The sequence below is a fragment of the Pelophylax lessonae genome, assembly GCF_965119305.1.
Source record: "Pelophylax lessonae genome assembly, chromosome: 3".
Lineage (NCBI taxonomy): Eukaryota > Metazoa > Chordata > Amphibia > Anura > Ranidae > Pelophylax > Pelophylax lessonae.
Genome location: NC_138770.1, coordinates 348,771,637 through 348,796,460, shown reverse-complemented (window position 1 = coordinate 348,796,460; position 24,824 = coordinate 348,771,637). Strand labels below are relative to the sequence as shown.

The 24,824-nt window shown below is 44.6% G+C and overlaps 1 protein-coding gene across 1 annotated transcript in view; it reads left to right on the top strand.

Moving 5' to 3' along the window:
* Positions 1 to 2,667: 2,667 nt before the first annotated feature.
* Positions 2,668 to 24,824, top strand: part of LOC309550156 (cyclic GMP-AMP synthase-like) — a gene marked incomplete at its 5' end in the record, with an annotated part of 137,014 nt that continues 114,857 nt past the window's right edge. The window contains one exon of the mRNA XM_082250589.1: positions 2,668 to 3,330. Coding sequence (XP_082106715.1) covers positions 2,668 to 3,330 — 663 coding nt within the window. The remainder of the gene's footprint in view (positions 3,331 to 24,824) is intronic.

Sequence of the window (24,824 nt, the reverse complement as noted above, 5' to 3'; positions counted from 1 at the left end):
GTCTTCTCCCTCTTCCCCTCCGCTCTTCTGGTCTTCTGCTCTTTTGCTGTCTGCTCTTCTGCTCTTTTTCTGTCCGCTCTTCTGCTCTTTTGCCCTTGGCTCTTCTTCCTTCCTCCTCAGACGATGTCTCCGGTGATTATGCCGGTCTCTGGTCTCTGCAGCTTGTTATATAGCCATTGTGGGCGTGACCGCCAGGTGACGTCATCAGGAGACCCCGCCCCCTCACGTCACAGATGACGTAATCTGTGACATGAGGGGGCGGGGTCTCCTGATGATGTCACCTGGCGGCCACACCCACAATGGCTATATAACAAGCTGCAGAGACCGGAGACTGGCCAGCCAGGTTGCTTGCTCGGATAAGGGTCTGGTATGGATCTTGGGGGGACCCCACGCCATTTTTTTTGTTTTTTTTTTCAATTTTGGCATTTCTCTTAAATTCTCTACCAGAACCGAAGGGCCTGGTATGGACTGGGGGGGACCCCACGCCATTTTTTTCATCTGTGTTGCCGGGAGCCGACAATACATTACAGTCGCAAGCAAGTTTGACATTTTTTCCTTTAAAAATGTCAGTTTTGTTGCAGCAGGCTACATACATCACACAAATCCGCCACTTTACAGTCACATTAAGGGGGCCCCCCAGGCACGATATTTAAAGGATTTTTTCATTTTTATTGTTTCACTATTAAACTATTGTTTTAAAAAAAAATTTTTGCATTGATACATGTCCCCCAGGGCAGTACCCGGGTCCCCATACACTTTTTACGGCAATAACTTGCATATAAACCTAAATGAGGACTTTGATTTTTCATATATGTGTCCCATAGACTTTAATAGAGTTTGCATGTTCGCTCAAACTTTTTCCGTGTTCGAGATGTTCTGGTGCCAACTGGGGGTTGTTCGACCCATCACTACTTTACAGGCAGACCATGGGGACCCCCCAGGCAGATATTTAAAGGAATTTTTTATTTTTATTGTTTCACTTCAATCATTATTAAAATCACTGCTCCTGTAAAAACGATTGTTTAAAAAAACATTTTTTTTCACATTGATACATGTCCCCCAGGGCAGTACCTAGGTCCCTATACACTTTTTATGGAAATAACTTGCATATAAGCCTTTTAAATGAGCACTTTGATTTTTTACATTCGTGTCCCATAGACTTTAACCATTTTAAGACTAGAAGGATTTGCCCCCTTAATGACCAGGCCCTATTTTGAGATTCGGCACTGCGTTACTTTAATGAACAATTGCGCGGTCATGCGACGCTGTACCCAAATAAAATTGACGTCCTTTTTTTCCGACAAATAAAGCTTTCTTTTGGTGGTATTTGATCACCTGTGCAATTTCTATTTTTTGCGCTATAAACAAAAAAATGAACGACAATTTTGAAAAAAAAAAAAACAATATTTTTCACATTCTATGACATTCTCAAAAAAAAAAAAATTTAAAATCAAAATTTTTTAACATTTTTGGCCATTTTGTTTTCTGCTACATATTTTTGGTAAAAAAAATTAATAAATCGCAATATGCGTATTTTGATTGTTTTGCGCAAAAGTTATTGCGTCTACTAACTACGGGAAAGATTTATGTCATTTTTATTGTTTTTTTTTTTTACTAGTAATGGTGGCAATCTGTGATTTTTTGTGTGACTGCGACATTGTGGTGGACACATCGGATCCCTAACTGACATTTTTGGGGGTACCAGTGACATTAATATAGTAATCAGTGCTAAAAATATGCACTGTTACTGTAATAATGACACTGGCAGTGAAGGGGTTAACCCTGTGGGTGATCGAGGGGTTAAATGTGAGCCTAGGGGAGTGATTCTAACTGTGGGGGGGGGGGGGGGGTGGTTTCTGAGATGACCATAGAGACATGTGGCCCTATATAGAAGGATCACATGAGCTCTGTAATCATCCCAGGGAGAAGGACGGACGGCTGTGTTTACAACACCTAACCGTCCTTCTCTCTCAGCGGGGAGTGATCGGGGGTGTCAGGCGGCAATCGGAGCCTCCTGACCCGTGCATCGGCTTCCCCGCTGACGAGTGGGGGCGGGAGCGCGCCGCCCCCTAGCTTCCCACGCGCGACCGACGTAGGTCTACGTCGATTTGCGCAGGAGAGCCACCCTGCTGCAGTAAAATAGCGGCGGGTGGTCGGGAAGTGGTTAATAGAGTGTCCATGTTCGCTAGAACTTTTCCCTGTTCGAGATGTTCTGGTGTGAACTGAATAGGTGGGTGTTCAGCCCATCATTAATTTGGGGCACTATTTCTCCCCCTAATACAAAGTTGCATTGTTTAATCCCACTGATGCCAGGATCATTTCTATTTCCAATGGGCACAGTCCAGTCTCCCTAAGGTCTGGAGAACAGTAAACTGGTCCTTTGCTTAGAAAGTGACCCATGTTCTATAAGGTGAGAGCCTCTAGAGGACAAATAGGAACAGGCAAATGACATCAGTTTCCACAAACAGGGCGGAAACGTTGGGATTTCTTTCACTTTCACTCTCGGTGATATCGGTAATTGGGGAAATCTCCCTAATGGGGACACTGACAGAGTTAGTTTCGTTTATCTGTATAATAAAGGAGGAAAGGGGAGGGGACAAGTTTTCCAGCTAAGCGGCAAAAAGAGAAGTAAAAAAAAATCACTTCAGAGCCTGGCAGTTGACAGACATGGGGGGCCGTGGAAGGGGAAAGGAGCCTGACACCCGCCCCAAGCAGCCCAGGGGAAGGGCCGCCCTCAAGAGCAATGAAGAGACAGGTGGAGGAAGGACAGCCGCTGAGTGCAATGGAAAGCCGGGCAGAGGAAGAGGAGCCGCAATAGGCAAAGGAGAGACTGGTAGAGGAGCCTCAATAGGCAAAGGAGAGACTGGTAGAGGAGCCTCAATAGGCAAAGGAGAGACTGGCAAAGGAAGAGGAGCCTCAATAGGCAAAGGAGAGACAGGTAGAGGAAGAGGAGCCGCTATAGGCAATGGAGAGACTGGCAAAGGAAGAGGAGCCTCAATAGGCAAAGGAGAGACAGGTAGAGGAAGAGGAGCCGCTATAGGTAATGGAGAGCCGGGCAGAGGAAAGGCAGAAGTTGCTGGAAGGGCTCAGGGACAAAGCAGTGCTAAGAAAGACAAGCCGGAGGGAAAGGTGCCGCCACTGTCCGTCCACAATGGCAGGGGACTGAGAGCTGTGGTAAAGAGGTTGAAACTGAAAAGGGATGAAATCTCACGTGCTGCAGAGAAAGTGAACCAGATAGTAGAAGACATCATAGATTATGTGTCACAGGGAGATCCTCTTTTTTCCGACATGGAATGGATGTCTACTGGGAGCTATTATGAAAAAGTGAAGGTGAGATTTTATTTGATATTTTTTGCCTTATCTATATTTATAATTTTATTTTTATATTTGTGTTTTTTGCCTTATCTATATTTTTATTCTTTTATATTTGTGTGTTTTGCGTTATCCACATTTTTATTTTATTTTTTGTATTTTGCCTTAGCCATATTTTATATCGTGTGTGTGTGTGTGTGTGTGTGTGTGTGTGTGTGTGTGTGTGTGTGTGTGTTTTTTTTTTTTTTTCAATATTTATATTTTATCTTTATTTTTTGGGGGGTTTATATTTCTTGTTTTTGTCTTATCCATAGTTATAATTGTGTGTTTTTGCTTTATTCACAATTTTATATTTTATAATATAATTTTATATATTTTTGTGTTTTGCTTTATCCACATTTTATATTTTTTTTTTTTGTTTTTTTTCTTTATCAATATTTATATTTGTCTTTTTATATAGTTTGTGTTTGGCTCCTTTCACACGGCCGCTCCGTGTGAAAGGTCCGCTGCGGGACTTTTTTTTTTTTTTTTTACCACGGAGCGGATGACATTTCTGTCATCCGCTCCGTGTGCCCGCATATCATCCCATCCGTTTGCGGATGATATGCGGACATAATGTAAGTATATGGCACTGCGGATGTCAGCGGATGACACCGCTGACATCCGATTTTCCTTCCTTTCCGTGTTTTACACGGAAGAAAAAATGGGTTCTGTTCCATTTGTAAAAACGGAACAGAACTGAATGGAGGAAAATCGGGTGTCAGCGGGTGGTATTCCGCTGACACCCGCAGTGCCATTCACTTACATTATGTCCGCAAATCATCCGCAAACGGATTGGATGATTTGCGGACACACGGAGCGGCCGTGTGAAAGGAGCCTTATTGTCTTATCCATATTTATATTTTATTTTTATATTTGTGTGTTTTTGTTTTGTCCACAATTTTATAATATAATTTTGATCTATTTTTTTTGCTTTATCCACGTTTTATATTTTTGTGTTTTTGTCTTATTATTTATATTTGATGTGTTTTGCTTTATCTATATTATTTGTATGTATTTTGTGTTTTGCCTTTATATTTTTTATTTAATGTGTTTCTTTCTTATACATGCAATCCAGTTTATGAATGAAACGTTGATTAACCCCTTGGCACCAGCATCCTCCTAGCCCTTTTAAAACTTCTAAAAACCAGAAGGAGGTGGGCATTGGGGTCATGTGACCGCTGTGTTTGGCAGTCACATGATCAGAAAGCTCTCAATTGCAAGTATGCATCAGGAGCTTACCAATCCCCACCGGCTACCGTGTTGGGAGCGTGCAGAAAACTCGCTCTCAGAACGGTAAGTAGTTTACACAGGGCTGCACATATACTGATGCTCGCCATTAAGGTCCACCTGCTGAGGGGCCACATTATTGCATACTGTTGGTGCCAAGGAGTTAAACTTTCTGCCTGCCTAGGTATCTCTTTAACAAGTTCCCTACCGGCGCATTGTAAAATGACGCCAGCAGGAACACTCCGTCGATCCGGGCGGGCATCATATGATGTCCGCCCATTCCCGCTGCTCTACCGCCCCCCCCCCCCCCCCCGGAGGTGCGCGGCGATCGGGGATGCGGCGTGCCCTTAGGGACACAGCCCATCCCTGATCGATGTAAAGAGCCATTAAAAAAAATGGCTCTTTACCATGTGACCAGATGTGTCCGATCACAGCTGGCCACATGCACTTTCCTCATGTGTGCAGAGCGGCGATCGGGGATGGAGAATGTCACTCTGACACAGTCCATCCCTGATCAGGGTAAAGAGCCAATGAAATTGGCTCTTTACCACGTGACCGGCTGTGTCCAATCACAGCCGGTCACAGAATGTCAACAGAGACCATGGTATCTAGCTGTTACCGTGTTCTCCTCCTCACACACCGTTCCTGTGTGAGGAGGAGATTGATGTAACAGCTAGTTACCGATTTACAGTGCACAGTAAATCACACTGATTGCTCCCCCCCAATAAAGAGTACCTGGGAGTAGCCCATCAAAGTACCTGTCACCAGCCCATCAGAGTACCCAAGTATCTGTCTCCAGCCCAGAGTAGCAGAGTACCTGTCTCAAGCCCATCAAAGAAGCCAAGTACCCTCTCTGCAGCCCATCAGAGTACCTATCTACAGCCCGTCAGAATACCTGAGTACCTGTCTCCAGCCCATCAGGGTATCTGAGTACCTACCTGCAGACCAATAGAGTACCTGAGTACCAGTCTCCTGCCCATCAAAGTATCCGGGTACCTGTCTCCAGCCCATCAGAGTACCCGAATACCTCTCTGCAGCCCATCATAGTACCCAAGTACCGCTCTGTAGCCTATCCGAGTACCTGTCTCCAGCCCAGAGTACCTGTCTCCAGCCCATCAGAATACCAGAGTACCTGTCTGCAGCCCATCAGAGTACCTGAGTATCTGCAGCCCATGCCTCCTAGATTATGTGTTGGTGTGTTTGCGTTCCAAAATGGGTAATTTTGTGGGGGTTTCCATTGTCCTTGTGCTCCAAGGCCTTCAAAAGTGTGATTGGTTGTAATGAAATTATATGAGTAATTTATGCTCTTAGAACACCTGACAGTGCTCCTTGCATTTTGGGCCTCTGTATGTGGCTATGCTGTGACAAAGTCCTACATATGTGGTATCGCCATACTCAGGAGGAGTAGTAGAATGTATTTTGGGGTGCCATTTTTGCTATGTACATGCTATGTGTTAGAAATATCTTTTAAATTGGGGGGTATTTGTACTGTCCCGACATTTCAGGGCCTCAAGAAATGAAGGCCGTCAGTACTTTAGGTGTGATCAATTTTCAATGATTGGCACCATAGCTTGTAGACTCTATAACTTTCACACAGACTAAAAAATAACCACTAATTTGGGTTATTTTTACCACAAACAAAGGTAGCAGTATAAATTTTGGCCCAAATTTATGAAAAAAAATTACATATTTGCAAAATTTTATAATAGAAACTAAAACAAAATGTGTTTTTTTTTTTTTTTTTTGTTTTTTCCAAAATTTTTGCTTTTTTTTTTTCACTTATATTGCAAAAAATAAAAACCCAGTGGTGATTAAATACTACCAAAAGAAAGCTCTATTTGTGTGAAAAAAATGATAAAAAATTTGATTGGGTACAGCGTTGTATGACTGAGTAATTATCATTCAAAGTGTGAGAGTGCTGAAAGCTGAAAATTGGTCTGGGCAGGAAGGGGATATAACTACCCTGTATGGAAGTGGTTAAATTAGAAATATAGCCAAAGCTCTTACGTTCATACGACTCCTGGGGATCACAGGAGTGTATTTTGTTCTACACCCCTGTGACCCGTTTTCAGCAGACAGCAGGCTAAAGTACACTGTCAACTGACATCACTCAATCAGCCCAGGCTCTGGATCTATCCGTTACAGTTGGGATCCACCCAGATGGCCTGGATTGACAGCCTGTCAGTGAGAGACTGGGCTAGCCCCTCCCACAGCCCGACACAATCCTGAGCACTGGAGGGGCAGAGCATAGAGCCATTGACTGACAGTCACCAGTTCTCTGCTCACTGTAGACTCACAACTGAGCAATCAGTGGTCTTTGATCAATCAGTTCTTGATCTTCGAAGCGGTGGAGGACAGATGCTGCATCCACCTACCTGAGTATGGATGTTTTTTTTTTTAAACTCAGAACTTCTCTTTTAACCTGGGTTATTGCGAACACAGACATTGCATGTGATTCGCACCGCATTGCTGTGCAGATCGCATGCAATGTCTGTGCAATGAGAATTCAGCCATACAGTTTGTATGGCTGAACTCGCATTGCATTCGCATGAAAATGCTGCTTTTATTTTTCCCGCACTGGAATCAGAACGCATGGGTGTTCACACCCATGCGATCCGATTCCTGTCCAAATTCACAGTTCGCACTGCGATCTGCGATCCGATCTGGGGGTATCATTAAAGATGAGCTCCAGCCACCTATAAAAAAGTAAACAAAAGTCAGCACCTACAAAAAAAAAGCCACTCGTCTGTCTCCAGCCCACTATAAAGTTTGCTTGTGTCTTTTTTCTGTTTTTAAATTTGGCCGCACATCAGAAAACCAAACAGTGAAGATTTTGTTGTTTTCCTGTTTATATTTCTTATCTAGCTTTAGGCGGTATGCTTTAAAGATACACAACACTGAAGTTCAGATTTGTGTCTCTTCCGTTCATATTTGATATGTCGGTTTATCTAGCTGCACTTCAGAAATACACAACATTGCTGTATATGCTTGTGCTCTTTCTGTCTAAATCTATTTCTTGTGCTGTGTGCAGAATCTTTGGCCTTTATATTTGTGGTAATATTTATACTTTTAAATACAATATATTTATGTACCACTTTTATTACAGACCTTTTTTTTCCCGTGGAGGGGCCAGGAGTTCTAGCTGCAGAGACTTCAGATGTCAGAAAACTTCTGCATCTTACATTCAGGGATGTAAGAATCATTCCCTGTGCTTTAGGGCTATAGGACACTGGAGGAAGGTTAGAAAATCACCCTTTTTAGTAAGAACTTGGGAGTTCTGTTCATAGTTCTGTTCGTATTATGACCTGAAGATGAAGTATAAGGACTTCTCACCTGACCCATATACCCGACTCAATACATTTACGGCTCGGTACATAGCCTTCATATCACCCTCCCAGCAGAACTGCATGTAGCAATGTGAGTGTTCTGCTCCTGCTATGGACCTAATCTCCTGAAGTAAGCATTCACCTGCAGGTGTATGGGGAGCTTGGGTATTTGGAGCACTTCACAGCTGACATGCCAGCATTCAGATGTAAGGAAAGCCGTAGGTTGGAAGTGCCTTCTAAGCCCAGGGATTACGCTTTGGTTAATCTATTACCCATAAGTGTGCTTTACTTTTAGTCTTCACTGACGTGATCATAAAAATGAAAAGGGTTGCAAGTGTTGTCTGTCAGGGAGACTTTTTTTCTAAATCATTCTCCTGAACAGAGTAGTGTAAAGACAGATCCTCTTTATTGATCAAAGTAGTGTCCTTGGCTTATAGAACAAGTCTTTGATTAGTCTTTTTTGTGGTTCTAAATAGCAGTTACAGGCACGATAGGCCACGGTTGCTAGATGGTTGAGACAGTCAACATTGCTAACCTACAAGAATAACATGTTTTCTGATTCCATCTTTAAGAGCCTACTCCACCTAGATCCTGCATCCAAAGTGGAGAATGCAGGGACATGGGTGGAGCAGACCTGCAGATCAGCCACATGATCCAGCTAAGATCCCTTCATCAGGTATTATGGAGTGGAGGTAAAACTCACTGCAGAACTTGGCATTCGGCAAGAAGGCCTTGTAGGCAGTGGATCCACCCTAAGGTAGGCCTGCGGTTACTCATATATCCTCTCAGGTGTGCCTTCCTGGAAGGTGATCAGAGAAAACCTATGTTACTTACCGGTAACGTTATTTCTACGAACCTTTCAAGACGGCAGGCCTACTTCCTGCCAATTGGAAGAGGGAAAATTGTTGAACACTAGGTAGTAAGTATGTAGGAGGAATGATTCCCCTTATGAACCGGGTCCTTGAGTTACTGTATTACAAACTGAAGATCAAGGGGAAGGGTGGGGAGTTAAAAAGCTGTCAAGTGATTGTGTTTCCTGTGAGTAGGAGCCTCTCATCTCCTCAGGTATGCTGTCCTGGAGGGTTCGTAGAAATACGTTACCGGTAATTAACGTAGGTTTTCCACACATTGCAGTGTTACCATTTCTATAATATCAACTTTAGATTTACCAAAATAATAGGTAATTTCTTTTTTTTTTTTTCCAAATATAAATTTTATTCAAGAATTCAGAGATATATACATTACCATTTCAACATATAATCCAGTATCATTTAACAATTTATTGTTGCTACTCTTTTGCCTTTTACTTGACTTGTATTCCTTCTTTATTTTCCTTTTAATCCCCCACCAGCCCTCCTCCCCCTTCCTCTCTCCCCACCCTTCCCAAAAAGAAGAGAAAAAAAAAAAAATAGGTAATTTCTATGTATTATGGGAATCTACCTATTCAATCAATCTGTTTTCAATCAAGCAGGCCCTTACATAATTGTTGATAGATCCAATAGAGATTGTACAATCAGATTGCAACATATCTGGGGAGCTTAAATTGCAATTTCCTCTATGAGGAATGGTCATTTCTTGCCCTGGGATCTGGCTACTTCACCTTGCTTGTGTAAGTATATCTAAACCCAATAACTAATTTCCTTTTATTTACCGTATTCTTTTTTTAAAATATAAATTATAGTTACATAGTTACATAGGTTGAAAAAAGACACAGGTTCATTTTGCTCGACCAATAAAAAACAAAACGGTAAAGGAAACCAAACCATACAATCCCATATACACAATCTTATACCCGCAGTTGATCCAGAGGAAGGTGAAAACCCCCCAGCAACGCATGATCCAATTTGCTACAGCAGGGGAAAAATTCCTTCTTGATCCCTCGAGAGGCAATTAGATATTCTCCTGATCAACTTTACCTATAAATTAGTACCCATTTATATTATGTACACCTAGGAAAGAATTCAGGCCTGCGTGCCGGTTCACACTTCTGCGCTTGAGGAGATCGCATGTAATTCGGAGCGCACTGCTCCTTCATTACATGCGATCGGATGTGCGGTGCGAGTTCAGCCATACACTTTGTATGGCTGAATTCGCACCAACCTCGCACATGAGGCTTTTTTTGAGCTGCAGTAGAATCGGATCGCATAGTGGTTCACACTAGTGCGATCCGATTCTTTGTGAACTTGCAGATCGCACTGCGATATGCGATCGCAACTGGGGGTGTCGTTAACTTTTAATTGACACCCCCTGCATATTGCATATGGCAGTGTGAACTGCCAGAGGTGCGGATGCGATGTAGGAACACGCTGCATATTCGCAGCGTTCCCGCATCGCAGAAGTGTGAACCGGTACTCAGTCAGATGAGGGGGGAAGGAGGGATTCTTGTTTTGCACACAGTTGGACTTTAAAGTGGTAGTGCACCGTTTAGGAGATTTTTACTTGTGGGGCTACCAGTGACATCCCGGTGCATGCGCTCTGAAGGAACGGCATACACCTGCCGTTCCTGTGCCGTAAACAGTGACTTCCGCACGCATGTGCGGGAGTGACGACGTCATGGCTTATCCAATCAAAGAACCGGAGCCCGAGAACCCGGAAGGAAGACTGTCAGCAGGGACAGCGCGCCGCTGGAGGGCTTCATTTTAAGGTAAGTGTCACATAATGTGCTAGCTTGGGATGCATAGTAGCACTCAATAACATTGCCTTGAAGGAGGAAAAGTTTTACTACTGCTTTAAAGAAGAATTTCAGGTATGGGCATTTTTATACATAGGAAGGTATATTAGTCCAGCTTGTACCAATGTAACTACTGGGTCCCACGCTGAACGGCTGGCCTGATGCTTTCCGAAAACAGTATGTTGGCTGCTCAGCATGGGTTCTATTCAGTGAATGCTTTGCATTTTCTCAATTAGTGCAAGGCATTCACTGATTGGATGAGGTGGAGATATGCAAGGGAAATAGAGAGCAGCCTCCAATAGTGTTATATTTCTTATTTATAAAGTCCACAGCAGAACAAAAATCGCACTTACATCAATGTATTGCATGTGTATACACAAGCAGACAAGCTTCAACATGTCTGGGACGTGCCTGCTTTCCATAGACCAGAAATGAGGCACCAGACGTGCCGTAAGAAAGTCTGCCCATTTGTTTTATCACTCCTGATGACATCCCGACAGTGAAACGCTTTTTATGTCACTTCCGGTACCTCATGTTTGGTGTAACGCAGGAGCATTTTGGACACATTAAGGGTCCATTCACACTAGCGCGACTTGTCAGGCGACCAAGACGCCTGACAAGTCGCAGTCGGTCGCTCGCCATTGATTAGCACAGGACCCGTTCAAATAGGAGCGACACAAGTCGCTCCGACTTAGAAAAAGGGTCCTGTACTACTTTGGGGCGACCTGGAGGCGATTTGCATTGGCTTCAATTATATGAAGTCCGTGCAAGTCGCGCCGCAGGTCGCCCCACAGGTCGCCCCACAAAGTCGGATCGCATCAGTCTTAGTCCCCGTTCACACTGGGGCGACCTGTCAGGCGACCTGGTCGCCTGACAGGTTGCCGTAGGTCGCCTTCCATAGAAAAGCTGCGCACCCGTTCTAATAGGAGTGACACAAGTCGCTCCGACTTAGAAAAAGGGTCTGGAGCTTCTTTGGGGCGACCCGGAGCGACCTGCATAGACTTCAATGTTATGAAGTCCGTGCCGGCCGCTCCGAGGTCGCGGTGCGAGCAGCGCGCCGCGACCGGCAAGTAGCGTCGCCCCAGTGTGAACGGGGCCTGAGTAAGGGTCCTTTCACACGGCCGCTCCGCTGCTTTCCGTGTGTCCGCAAATCATCCTATTTTTTTGCGGATGATTTGCGGACATCAATGTAAGTGAATGGCACTGCGGGTGTCAGCGGAATACCATCCGCTGACACCCGATTTTCCTCCTGTCAGTTCTGTTCCGTTTTTATGAACGGAACAGAACCCTATTTTTCCTTCCGTGTAAAAAACGGAAAGGAAGGAAAATCGTATGTCAGCGGTGTCATCCGCTGACATCCGCAGTGCCATAGACATACATTATGTCCGCATATCATCCACAAACGGATGGGATGATATGCGGGCACACGGAGCGGATGACAGAAATGTCATCCGCTCCGTGGAAAAAAAAAAAAAAAAAAAGTCCCGCAGCGGACCTTTCACACGGAGCGGCCGTGTGAAAGGAGCCTAAGTGTTTGAGGTTCTCTTTCAGGAAATTACATTTATTCCAAAATTGAATTTTACAAACAAACAACATTTTGAAGCAATTAACCCCTTGCCGACCGCTTACCGCATATTTACTGCGGCAGTGTGGCTCTCCCAGGCAAACCGTCATAGGTCTACATCGGTCGCCTGGTGGCAGCTAAGGGGCGGGCATGCGCCTCGCTCCCGATCGTCAGCGGGGAAGCCGATACATGGTGAAGACGGCTCCAATTGCTGCCTGACAGCACTGAGAGAGAACGGTCATCTGTTGTAAACACAGCTGACCGTTCTTCTCCCTGGAATGATCATAGAGCCCCTGTGATCCTTCTATATAGGATTACAGGTCTCTATGGTCATTCCACAAGCCACGCCCCCCCACAGTTAGAAACATGCCCCTAGGTACACATTTAACCCCTTGATCACCTATACTGTTAACCCCTTCCCTGCCAGTGTCATTTATTACAGCAAAAGTGCATATTTATAGCACTGATTACTGTAGTAATGTCACTGGTCCCACCCAAAAGTGTCAAAAATGTCAGTCAGGGGTCCGCTCTGTCTGCCACAATGTTGCAGTCCCGCAAAAAATCGCAGCTCGCCACCATTACTAGTGCAAAAAAAAAAAATGACCTAAATCTTTCCCCTAGTTAGTAGGCGCAATAACTTTTGCGCAAACCAAAATACGTTTATTGCGATTTTTTTTTTTTTTTTTGGTTAAAAAAAAAAAATATGTAGCAGAAAACAAATTGGCCTAAAATGTTAAAAAATTTAGATTTTTACTTTTTTTTTTTTTTTTTTTTTTTTTTTAGTTGAAAAAAGTGGCCTGGTCATTAAGGGGGCAAATCCTTCTGGTCTTAAAGTGGTTAAAGCAGTATTAACCACTTTGGCCCCGGAAGATTTGGCTGCTCAATGACCAGGCCCTATTTTGCAATTCGGCACTGTGTGATTTTAACGGTCAATTGTGCGGTCGTGCGATGCTGTACCCAAATGAAATTGACGTCCTTTTTTCCCACAAATAGAGCTTTCTTTTGGTGGTATTTGATCACCTGTGCGATTTTTTTTTTTTTTTTTTTTTTTTTTTTTTTTTCGCTATAAACAAAGAAAGAGCGACAATTTTGAAAAAAATAACAATATTTTGCACATTTTTTTTATATGAAATTATCAAAAAAATGTAAAAATCAAAACTTTTTAACATTGTAGGCCAATTTTGTTTTCTGCTACATATTTTTGGTAAAAAAAATCACAATAATCGTATTTTGATTGGTTTGCGCAAAAGTTAGTGTTTACTAACTACGGAAAAGATTTATTCATATTTTATGATTTTTTTTTTTTTTTTTTTTAACTAGTAATGGCGGCGATCTGCGATTTTCTTTTTTTGCGGGACTGCGACATTGTGTGAAGGGGTTAACTTTATTGGTGATCAAGGGGTTAAGTGTGTCCCTAGGGGCGTAAATCTAACTGTCAAGGGGCATGGCTAGTGAAGTAACCACAGAGACATGCGATCCTATATAGCGGGATCGCATAGCCTCTGTGCTTCAGGGAGAATGACAGACGGCTGTGTTTACATCAGCCGTCTGTCTTTCTCACTCTCCTGCGGGAGATCTCGAGTGGCCGGCGGCCATCGGAGCCGCCGGTCACACGCGCTGGTTCCCCAGGGAACAAGTGGGGGTGGGAGCGTGGCGGCGCGCGCACGCACGCCCCCTACAGGTTAGTGGGCGAGTGACGTAGGTCTACGTCCCTTTGCCTGTAAGCGGCTGAGTGGCGCAGTAAATAGACTTTAGGCAGTCAACAAGTGGTTAAACCCAAAACTCAAAATGTAATATATTGCAGTCTACCGATCATTAGATGTGATGGCTGCATTCCTTTTTCGTTTTCTTTTTTAGGCTTTTTTCCCCTCTGTTTTCACCTGGTGATCTGGTCAGTAACACCTCTCCTGTATTATAGTGCCTCCACTCTAGGAACAACAGACACCTTTGGACAGCAGAATTGTTAATGGGGGGGGGGGGGGGGGGGTAGTGTTAGAGTTACAGTGCATCTGTAAAGTATACACAGCGCTTCACTTTTTCCACATTTTGTTATGTTACAGCCTTATTCCAAAATTGATTAAATTCATTATTTTATTCAAAATTCTACAGACAATACTCCATAATGACAAAGAGGTTTGTGCAAATGTATTAAAAAAAAAAAAAAAAAAAATCACATGTACATAAGTATTCGCAGCCAATGCTCAATTTTGTTGAAGCATCTTTGGCACCAATTACAGCCTCAAGTCTTTTTGAGTATGATGCAACAAGCTTGGCGCACCCATTGGCAGTTTCTCCCATTCTTCTTTTGCAGGACCTCTCAAGCTCCATCAGGTTGGATGGAGAGTGTCGGTGCACAACCATTTTCAGATCTCTCCAGAGATGTTTAATTGGGTTCAAGTCAGGCCTTTGGCTGGGTCACTCAAAGACATTCACAGAATTGTCCCATAGCCACTCCTTTGTTATCTTGGCTGTGTGCTTTGGGTCCTTGTCCTGTTGTAGGGTAAACCATCGCCCCAGTATGAGGTCCAGATCGCTCTGGAGCAGGTTTTCATCATGGATTTCTCTGTACATTGTTGCAGTCATGGAGCAGGTTTTCATCATGGATGTCTCTGTACATTGCTGCGGTCATCTTTCCCTCAATCCTTACTAGTCTCCCAGTTCCTGCCGCTGAAAAACATCCCCACAGCATGACGCTGCCACCACCATTCTTCATTGTAGGGATGATATTGGCCAGGTGATGAGCGGTGCCTGGTTTCCTCCAGACATGATGCTTGCCATTCAGGCCAAAGAGTTCAATCTTTGTTTCATCAGACCAGAGGGTTTTGTTTCTCATGGTCTGAGACCTTCAGGTGCCTTTTGGCAAACTCCAGCAAAGAAACACTGCCTGATAGCTAGTGTGTGAAATTTAAGTTCTTTTCCTGAAATTACGAAAGTTGGAAAGGATTAAAAGAGCTGCATGGAAGCCAGCCAGCCCCCAGTCTGATGTACTCACCCTCCAGTCTGCCACCAACCAAGTAGACCTGTCTCATGCTATAAATAAAGAACAGGGAATGAGGTGCGTGTTATACTCCAATAAATACGGTACTTATGAATGTGTGATTTTTATTTTTTATTTTTTTTACATTCGCAAAGATTATAAGCAAACTTGTTTCACCTTGTTATTATGGGGTATTGTTTGTAGAATTTTGAGGAAAATAATGAATTTAATCCATTTTGGAATAAGGCTGTAACACAACAAAATGTGGAAAAAGTGAAGCGGTGTGAACAATTTACAGATGCACTTTTTTTTCTAGGACATGCACATACTTTTGCTCTCCTGTGACCCAGAATCATAGCCTGCTGTCAGCTGACTATAGCCTGCTGTCAGCTGACATGGAGGAGCAGTTACAGCAGCAGTTTCTTTTAACATTAAGGTTTCACAGAAATAAATAAAAGCTGATCATTGTAAGCACCCCTGTCAGTGTGTAATGGTTTGTGTCAACCCTCTAACCTCTGCATCTGCAGAACAGCTTGTTCTGTTGAAAAATAACAGACTTGCTGACCAGATGACCAGGTGAAAATAAAGTAAAGAGCCTAAAAAGAAAGCTACAAATGCAGCCGTTACATTTAAGAATTGCTTTTGAGTTTATTACCCCTTTAGGCCTAATTTTTCTACTGTTTTTAAATTAGATGTTTTATTGTCTATGGCAGGGCTCCACAGATCCCAAGGGACAGGTTGCCATGGCAAATAGAAATTGCATCCTGGCGCCCTGGCTTTGTCAGCCCACTCACTGTTGCAGGGATGCATATCTTGCATAGCCCGATGCCCAGGACATGCAGTTCTGGGCACCAAACAGGTAGTTTTTCTACATTTAGCCCTTCTCACTTGTCATGTGGAAGCATTTTGTTGGCCCTGCTGCCATCCGATTGCTTCCACACACACATGGGTAAAGTGCCCCCCCTCCCCCTGCCATGTGTCTCTGGCTCCCCTTTCCCATCTGCAGGCTCGGGCCTAGAACTGGTATAGTGTACTGTGGGGGGGGTGCGATCTGCACTGCATTATGTTCAGTGGTGCACAGGGGAGACATGGAGGGTCTTTTAGACCACAACTAGTGACAGGCTTCCTGATGAAGCTGTGGACAGCGAAATGCATTGAGGTGGGGACATGGTACGTCTGACATCTCGTCCGGTTAACCACTTCCGGACAGTGGAACACATGCCGATTCACCATCTTGTTGCTGGGGTGAATGGCAAAACAGAGAGATAGCACACTGCTGGATCTTGCTAGTGCCAGTGTAAGCACGATTACATGTGAGTGGGGAATTTTTATACTTTCTGGCGATATGATACTTATTAAACGGGTTGCACTATGATCCTGCATTCTGTGGTTCATCCCTATATCTGAGGATCCGTAGAGGGGGACACTAGAGTATCAGTCTTATCATTACCTACATTTAGGACTCCTAAGAAGTGTTACTAGACCCACTTTGCCCTGGGTTTAGGGATCTGGTGAGTCATAACTGCATAGAGGGTCATGGTGTGGACACACGGTGAAGCACTGAGTAGAAACAGCCAGTGTCATTTTGCAGGGAGTGTGTAGAGCACGTTGAAATTAAGTTACACATGGACTTTGGCACTATTGATGGACTGTTTTAGTTTATGCACTTGTAAAAGGGGAGATCACATACAATTTTTCACTTTTGAATATTTTGATTGGTGTACACCTCGATAGGGATGATTTACAGCAGGGCTCGATAAAACCCAGGAGCCACGTCACAATGGCGACTGGAAATTGCGTCCTGGTGCCTGGGTTACACCACAGAAGTGGTTGGGATCCTCCCATGTTGCCCACCCGTGGGTGTGCAGACTAGTGTCGGGCTAGCCGATAATTGAAGCCGAGGCTTTGCGGCCTGCTGGAGTGGGATACACGTTCCTATGTGCAAACTGGCGCCCTCTGGTGGACGGTGCTGTGATGAGCACGGCTTGCTCTCGCTGCCTGTCCACCTCCGACATCATCTTCCCAGGCTGATAGCTGGGCTTGATTGGGATTGTGTTGATCAGTACCACCTTATCAGTGCCACCTGTCAGTGCAGCTTATCAGTGCCCTCTAGCGCAGCCTCATCAGTGCCCATAAGTGTAGCCTCATCAGCATCGCCTATCAGTGCCCATCAGTGTCGCCTGCCAGTGCCACCTCATCATTGCCCATCAGCTCAGCCTCATCGGTGTTGCCTGCCAGTGCCACCTCATCATTGCCCATCAGCGAAGCCTCGTCAGTGCCACCTTTTTATTTTATTTTTTTAAACTTTCATTTTTTTTGTCACTTGGCACCAGGCGTGAGCAATTCTTATTGCCTGACGCCCCAAACATGCAGTTCTTGGCTCCTGGATTCTAAGCAAATTTGTCAAGCCCCGATTTACAGGCAGTTTACTTTTTTAAGGTCTCACCTAAATTGTATATAATATAATGGTTAGGGCTTACATTAGCACCTAGCGCTCACCTTTTGGTTGTTTCGTTTATTTGCGCTGTGCACTTTGCACAGGGAAGTAGGAGGAGCAGCAAGGGTTGCAATTACAGGGATTAATATTTACAGAGGAATCCGTGGCGAAGTATATACACTTGTTAGTGTTTCTCTATGGCTGGGAGCTTATTTTCCAGTATGTCTAGTATCATACCTCACTGTATAGTTTTGTTAAGCAAATTGTTGCAGGCTGACTACACTAAGCCCCTGCCTTGCAATAAGCAGCAACATATTATTAGCCTGCCATGTGCTCTTTCATTTAGCTATTGAACTGCCTATATATTCGATCAGGCGAATGGCCAACGGAAAGAGCTCACATGACTGGCTGACAATGATGCTGGTAATTTTGAGGCAGTAGCCTAATAAAGTTCAACTTATCCCCCCCCCCCCTTCCATCCCTGTTGTGACAGCGGACCAGGGGTCTTCTCCCTGCACTCGTTGTCAAGATAAAAAAAAAAAGTGGCCAAGTGGGGCTCTGCCCACCCAACTGCATCGTTCATTAACAGAGTTCTGTGCATAGGAGAACTACAACTATAATCAGCCATTGCAGCTGACAGTGCTTATCCAGGGTGCAATACTTTGCAATCTTCTAATGAAAAAAATGCTAAAAGCACTTTTTTTTTACCTGTAAAAAGATGTGCATTTATTTATTTATTATAAAGGTGAACTCATCCTATAAAGCTGTGAGCCTGCAGCAAGAAGTGCAGTTATTATTCGGTTCTCCAGGTAAGAAACTTTGGCAACAGATTGACAAAAAAATTGTTAAAGGATAAGTTCACCTTTTCACAAAAAAAATGAACACTGCATTACATTTTTTTTCTGCTGCCACGTGGGAACGCGCATTGGTGGAAGCCCTTATAGTTTCTGTGCGGGAAACCCTAAAATTGGCTGATGAACCTACAGCCTCAGATACGCAGGTGTCTTGTGGCTCCTGCAAATCCCATACATCGGGCAAGGTATTCCCTTGTCCAAAATTGTTTCATACTATTGTGGATGAACAACGGAGACGCATTAAGCACATGTTGGTGGTGCCTAAGAGTTTTGCACGCCGTTATCCTTTTGTGGAGGCGGTGTTCAATAGGTGGACTGTACCACCGAAAGTGGATTCTCTGGTGTCCAGGTTGAATAAAGCGACTATGATACCGGTGGAAGATTCTCCAACCTTTCCGGATCTCGTGGATTGACAGGTGGAATCCTTGTCCTGCCATTTACATGTGGTAGCAGGTCACACGTTAAAGGCTACCTTTTGTACATTTTTTAGTAGCGCAGACTGCTACCGAATGGGTAAAGTTACTGAAAAGTAACTTTGAAACCGCACGGCTTCCCCCTGCGGTACTGGAACTAATAGACCAGTTGATCCAAGCCCTTTTATTCATGTGTGCATCCCTGGACTCAGCTTTGTTGGTGGCCAGGATGTCAGCAGTGGGGATTGCTATTAGGCGCATGGTATGGCTAAAATGCTGGTCGGCTGACCAGGCTTCTAAGAAGGCTATGACTGATCTTCCTTTTACAGGGGAGCGGCTGTTTGGATCCTCCCTGGACGAGTTGATCGAGTTGATCAAAAGTATCACGGGGGGGGGGGGGTAAGAGCACTAATCGACCCCAATCCTCTAAGGGCAAGGCGCCGTGTGCTAGGCGGGGGCCTTTCTTTACTGCTCACAAACATGTTTTTCGTGTCTCCGGGTCGCAAGAAAAAGGTAAACCATTTAGGTCTTCTGGGGGTTCCAGGAAGCCATGGTCGGGAAAATCTAAGTCCGGCCAATCTGGACCTGCAGACAAGTCCTCAACTGCATGAAGGGGCGCCCCCACCAGAGTCTAAGGTGGGGGGATGTCTTTGATTCTTTCAGGAACCCTGGACCTCCTTGATTCAAGACAAATGGGTTCACAAACTGATCCGATTAGGATACAAGATCGAATTCCGGTCTCGTCAGTCGGACAGGTTCTTCCCATCCAATCTTCAATCATCCCCAGTCCAGTTAAGGGACTTGCGAGGGGCGGTACACGACTTGCTGTCGCAAGGAGTAATTGTGCCGGTTCCCGCTCAGGAACGTTTTCAGGGGTTTTATTCAAACCTTTTCACTGTGCCCAGAAAAGGTGCGTCCCACCCTGGATCTCAAGGCCCTGAACCACTTTGTGCGTGTACTGAGGTTTTGAATGGAGTCCATCCACACGGTAGTAGCGTCTCTGCATCAGGGAGATTTCTTAGCCTCCATAGATATCAGGGACGCATATCTACACATCCCTATATACACTGGACACCAGCGGTTTCTTCGCTTTGCGGTAGCAGAGGAGCATTATCAATTTGTGGCGTTACCCTTTGGTCTCGCGTCCGCTCCCAGAGTGGTACTAGCACCAGTATTAGCACTGCTGCACCGGCAGGGGATTGCGGTACTGGGGTACCTGGACGATCTCCTGTTGAGAGCGGACTCTTTCAGCCTTGTTGAGGATCTGACGATCATGGTCAGAACTCTGCAGGAGTTCGGTTGGAACATCAATTTCAAGAAATCCGGTTCGGAGACTGGATTATCTGGGCTTTACTCTGGATTCAGCCTTGATGAGGGTTTTTCTTCCCCCGGACAAGCAGCGAAAGTTGCAGGGAGTGATTCAGTTGTTGTTGGACAACAATCTGTCCTCTATACGAGTTTGCATGCGAGCCTTGGCTCTGATGGTATCTACCTTCGAGGCGGTTCTGTTTGCTCAGTTCCATACAAGGCCTTTGCAAAGGGAGATTCTTTGGAACAAGGATCCAAAGTCCTTGTATTCTTTGATTCGGTTGAGCCACAATAAAAAATCTGCTCTGTTGTGGTGGATTCAGTCTCCAGCACTGTGCCAGGGCAAGTCCTTCCATTGTTTTGGACGGTGATAACCACGGACGCCAGCCTCTCGAGCTGGGGCGGAGTGCTGGGGAAGCTCTGTGCCCAGGGTACCTGAATGATGGAAGAGTTGAAACTTCTGATACATGTTTTGGAGCTCAGAGCAATAAAGCTTTGAGTCATTGGACGACTCGTCTGCAAGGTTGCTCGGTTCGGATTCAATCAGACAATGCCACGGCTGTGGCTTACATCAATCACCAGGGGGGCACCAAGAGTGTCTTGGTGGCCGAGATTCTGGCCTGGTGGAAATCTTTGTTCCAGCCCTTTTCTACTGTACACATTCCAGGTGTGGAAAACTGGCAGGCGGATTACCTGAGTCGTCAGGTGTTGGATCAAGGGGAGTGGTCCCTACACCTGGAGGTTTTCCGGCCTCCTGTGTGTTCGGTGGGGGAATCCCGAGGTCGATCTGTTTGCCTCTCGCCTCAAGAAGGTACAGAGATTCGTAGCTAGGTCTCAAGATCCTCTGGCCAATGCCACAGACGCACTGGTGGCTCCTTGGGGTCGGTATCAGTTGATTTATGCATTTCCACCATTGAAACTCCTGCCGAGGCTTCTGCACAGGATAAAGGTGGAAAACCTTTCTGGTTATTCTGGTGGCTCCAGACTGGCCTCACCGTACTTGGTATGCAAACCTGATAAGGCTGGTCGCCAATACCCCTTGGAGAGTTCCTCTCAAGGAAGATCTGCTGTCTCAAGGTCCGATCTTCCATCCTGCTTTACAGTCGCTGGCTTTAACGGCATGGCTGTTGAAAGTCAGGTGTTGAGAGAGAGGGGTCTTTCTGACTCTGTGATTCCTACACTCTTGAAGGCTAGGAATTCAGCTTCCAGGAAGATCTACCATCGTACGTGGAAATCGTACATTTCATATAGTGTGAATCGTTGAAGGTGCACCCTTGCTTGTTTTCGGTTGCTAGGGTTTTGGACTTCTACAGAAAGGGGTTGAACAGTGGTTGGCTTTGGGTTCTATCAAAGGCCAAGTTTCGGCTTTTGCTATATATTTTCAATGCCCGTTAGCCACACATGTTCTAATCCAGACTTTTATCCAGGGAGTGTGCCATATGGCTCCACTGAGGCGATCCCTGTTACCTCCGTGGAATCTAATTGTGGTGTAACCTGTTCTTCAAAAGCCTTTTAAAAAAAAAAAAAAAAAAAATTCAGGAGATTTTGTTGCTTTCTTTGTCTCAGAAGGTTGCCTTCTTGGTGGCGATCACTTCTGCCCGCAGGGTATCTGAATTGGGGGAGTTGTCTTGCCGCTCACCTTATCTGGTGGTACACAGGGATAAGGTGGTACTTTGACCTAATCATTCATTCCTTCCTAAAGGTGGTTTCTGATTTTCATCTAAATGAAGACATTGTGTTGCCTTCACTTTGCCCTAAACCTCAATATCCTAAGGAGTATGCCTTGCATTCTTTGGATGTGGTTCGGGTGATCAGGGTTTATTTAGAGACCACTGAGTCCTTTAGAAAGTCAGACGCTCTTTTTGTCCTTATTGATGGACCTCGTAAGGGATTGGCTGCGTCTGCTGCGACCATTTCTGGATGGATCAGGCAGACGGTGGTACAGGCCTATTCACTGAGGAGTCGGGTTCCTCCTTTCCCAGTGAAGGCTCATTCTACGAGAGCGCGGAGTGCCTCTTGGGCTTTTCGCCATCAGGCGTCTGTGCTACAAGTTTGCAAGGCGGCAAACAGGTTGTCTGTGCATACGTTCACAAAATTCTACAAGGTAGATGTTGACATCCTTAGATGCTTCTTTTGGGCGCAAGGTTTTGCAGGCTGCAGTTTGGGAGAACTCGGTTTAGTTTCTTTTTTGAGGGTTCAATTTTTTCCGGGTGAGCTCCAGTTGTTCCTGGTTGAGCTCTGTGTTACCTGGTTGGCTAAATTTAGTCATTGGGGAGTTACATTTTGTATCTGTGTTTTTTTTCCCACCCCTCATTATTATACTGCTTTTGGGACATCCCTATGAGCCATGAAGATAAGGAGCTGCGTCTGTCAAACGATAGAGAAAACTGGATTTTTCTAAGAACTTACTGTAAAATCCTTTTCTCTGAAGTTCGGCAGACGCAGCACCCGCCCCTCCTACTTCTGAGGTATGGGGTTTTTGTCTTCTAAACATTGCTTGCAACTAAACTGTTTGATGATAGCAGAGTCTGAGGGGTTATGCCTGCAGGGACAGCCCTCATAGGCGTAGTTACGTTTTTTTTTTCAGAGACAGGGGACAAACCCAGTTGATGCGTTTCACGGAATTATATCCGCTTAGTCATAACCAAGTTAGTTAGTTATGACTAAGCGGATATAATTCCGTGAAACGCGTCAACTGTTTGTCCCCTGTCTCTGATTTTGTCACTATGGATCGTTTTAATCAATTGGATTCTCAATAAATGGCATTTATCGCTTTATACCTTCAAACTGGAGTGCGGTTGCCTTCTCTATTTATGTTCATACCCCCCTTAGATTTGTTTGCATAGTAATTGACATATGACGATATGACATTCAATTAACGATATGACATTCTGGGTTTAGATCTCTTCCAGACGAAAGAGCAGATAATTATATCTAGTTTCTTAAAAAAGGAGTTTGGCAAATGGATCGGCATGGTTCTGAACAGGTATATTATTTTGAGTAAGCACCATTTTGAATGTAGCTATGCGACCCAGCCAAGAAATTTCATGTTTACTTAAAGATGTGAATTCTGTCTGTATGGACGCTAGTAGGCTCTTGTGGTTAATATCATAAAGCTTATGGGTTTTGTGGGTAAGTTGTACACCAAGGTATTGGATTTGTGTCAGATCCCAGTTCCCAGGAAATATGTTTTAAGGTGTCTTTGAGCCGCGGGGGGACATTTTAAGGCGAGCACCTGACAATTTGATGGGTTTATCTTTATAGTAGGAAACCTCTCCGAAGGTTTTAATCACTGAATTAACCCCGGTCAAGCAGGCCCCATCCCAATGTATGTTTAAGAGTACATTGTCTGCCAAGAGTCCGAGTTTGTGCGAATGATCTGAGATTGTTATGCCAGAGATAGTTTGTTGATCTAATGGCTTCTGTGAAAGGTTCCATGACCATAGTGAAAATGATAGGGGATAAAGGGCAACCCTGCCTGGTGCCTATGGAGAACGCCTCCGACAAAGCCACTGAAGTGAATACTTGGGCAGAGGGTGTGATCTACAGAGCAGGGATGGATGATAATATAAAGCCACCGAAGCCACATTTTTGAAGGGTCGCCTTAAGATCGCCCCAATGGACCCTATCAAAGGCCTTTTCCGCATCTAGTGCCATAAAGACCGAAGGAATTTTACGCTTGTTCGCTAGGTGAATCAGGTTAAGGATCCTGCGAGTACCGCGGGGAGTTTGTCTAACCCTTTACAAACCCTACTTGATCTGGGCCGATTAAAGTTGGGGTGACATCTGCTATTCTGTTTGCAATGATTTTGGCGTATATCTTTAAATCCGAATTTAACAAGGAGATTGGGCGAAAGTTCTGTGGAGAGTTGGGGTCTTTACCGGGTTTGGGTAACATAACTATGATCGCTTTAAGCATTTCTGGGTGCAGGGTCCCTGTCGATCCTATATTCTTAAACAGTTCTACCAGTTTGGGGGGTAAGTATATCTGAAAAGGTCTTATAGTATTCTGCTGATAGTCCATCCATATCAGGCAGATGTGCCCTAAGGTTAGACGGTTTTGGGAACATGTTCACTCTTTGATGTACCCAGTCACAATGGTTACTATTGTTAGGTATGCTCGGATCTCACTATTGGACATGCCAGTAGACGACATTCCGAGACATATGCAAATCCTAATTCACTTTATACACTGCTCAAAATAATTAAAGGAACACTTTGAAAACACAAAAGACCTCAATGAGGAAAAATATGCTGGATAGCTATACTGATATGGACTGGGTAATGTGTTGGGAAGGAAAGGATGCTACATTGTTGGATGGAAATTAAAATGATCATTCATTGCAGCAACTCAAAATGGCACTCAGTAGTTTGTATGGCCCCCACGTGCTTGTATGCATGCCTAACGTCTTTAGGGCATGCTCCTAATGAGACAGATGTGTCCTGGGTTATTTCCTCCCAGATCTGGACCAGGGCATCGCTGAGCTCCTAAATAGACTGAGGTGCAACCTGGCGGCGTCAGATGGACCCAAACATAATGTCCCAGAGGTGTTCTTTTTTTTCATCATGGAAAATGTAGTTCCAAAACATCTGGGGTGCCAAAGTTCGCCATCACTGGTCTAGCCTGTAGAGGTCTGCTTACCCAGACCATCACTGACCCACTACCAAATCGGTCATGCTGAACGATGTTACA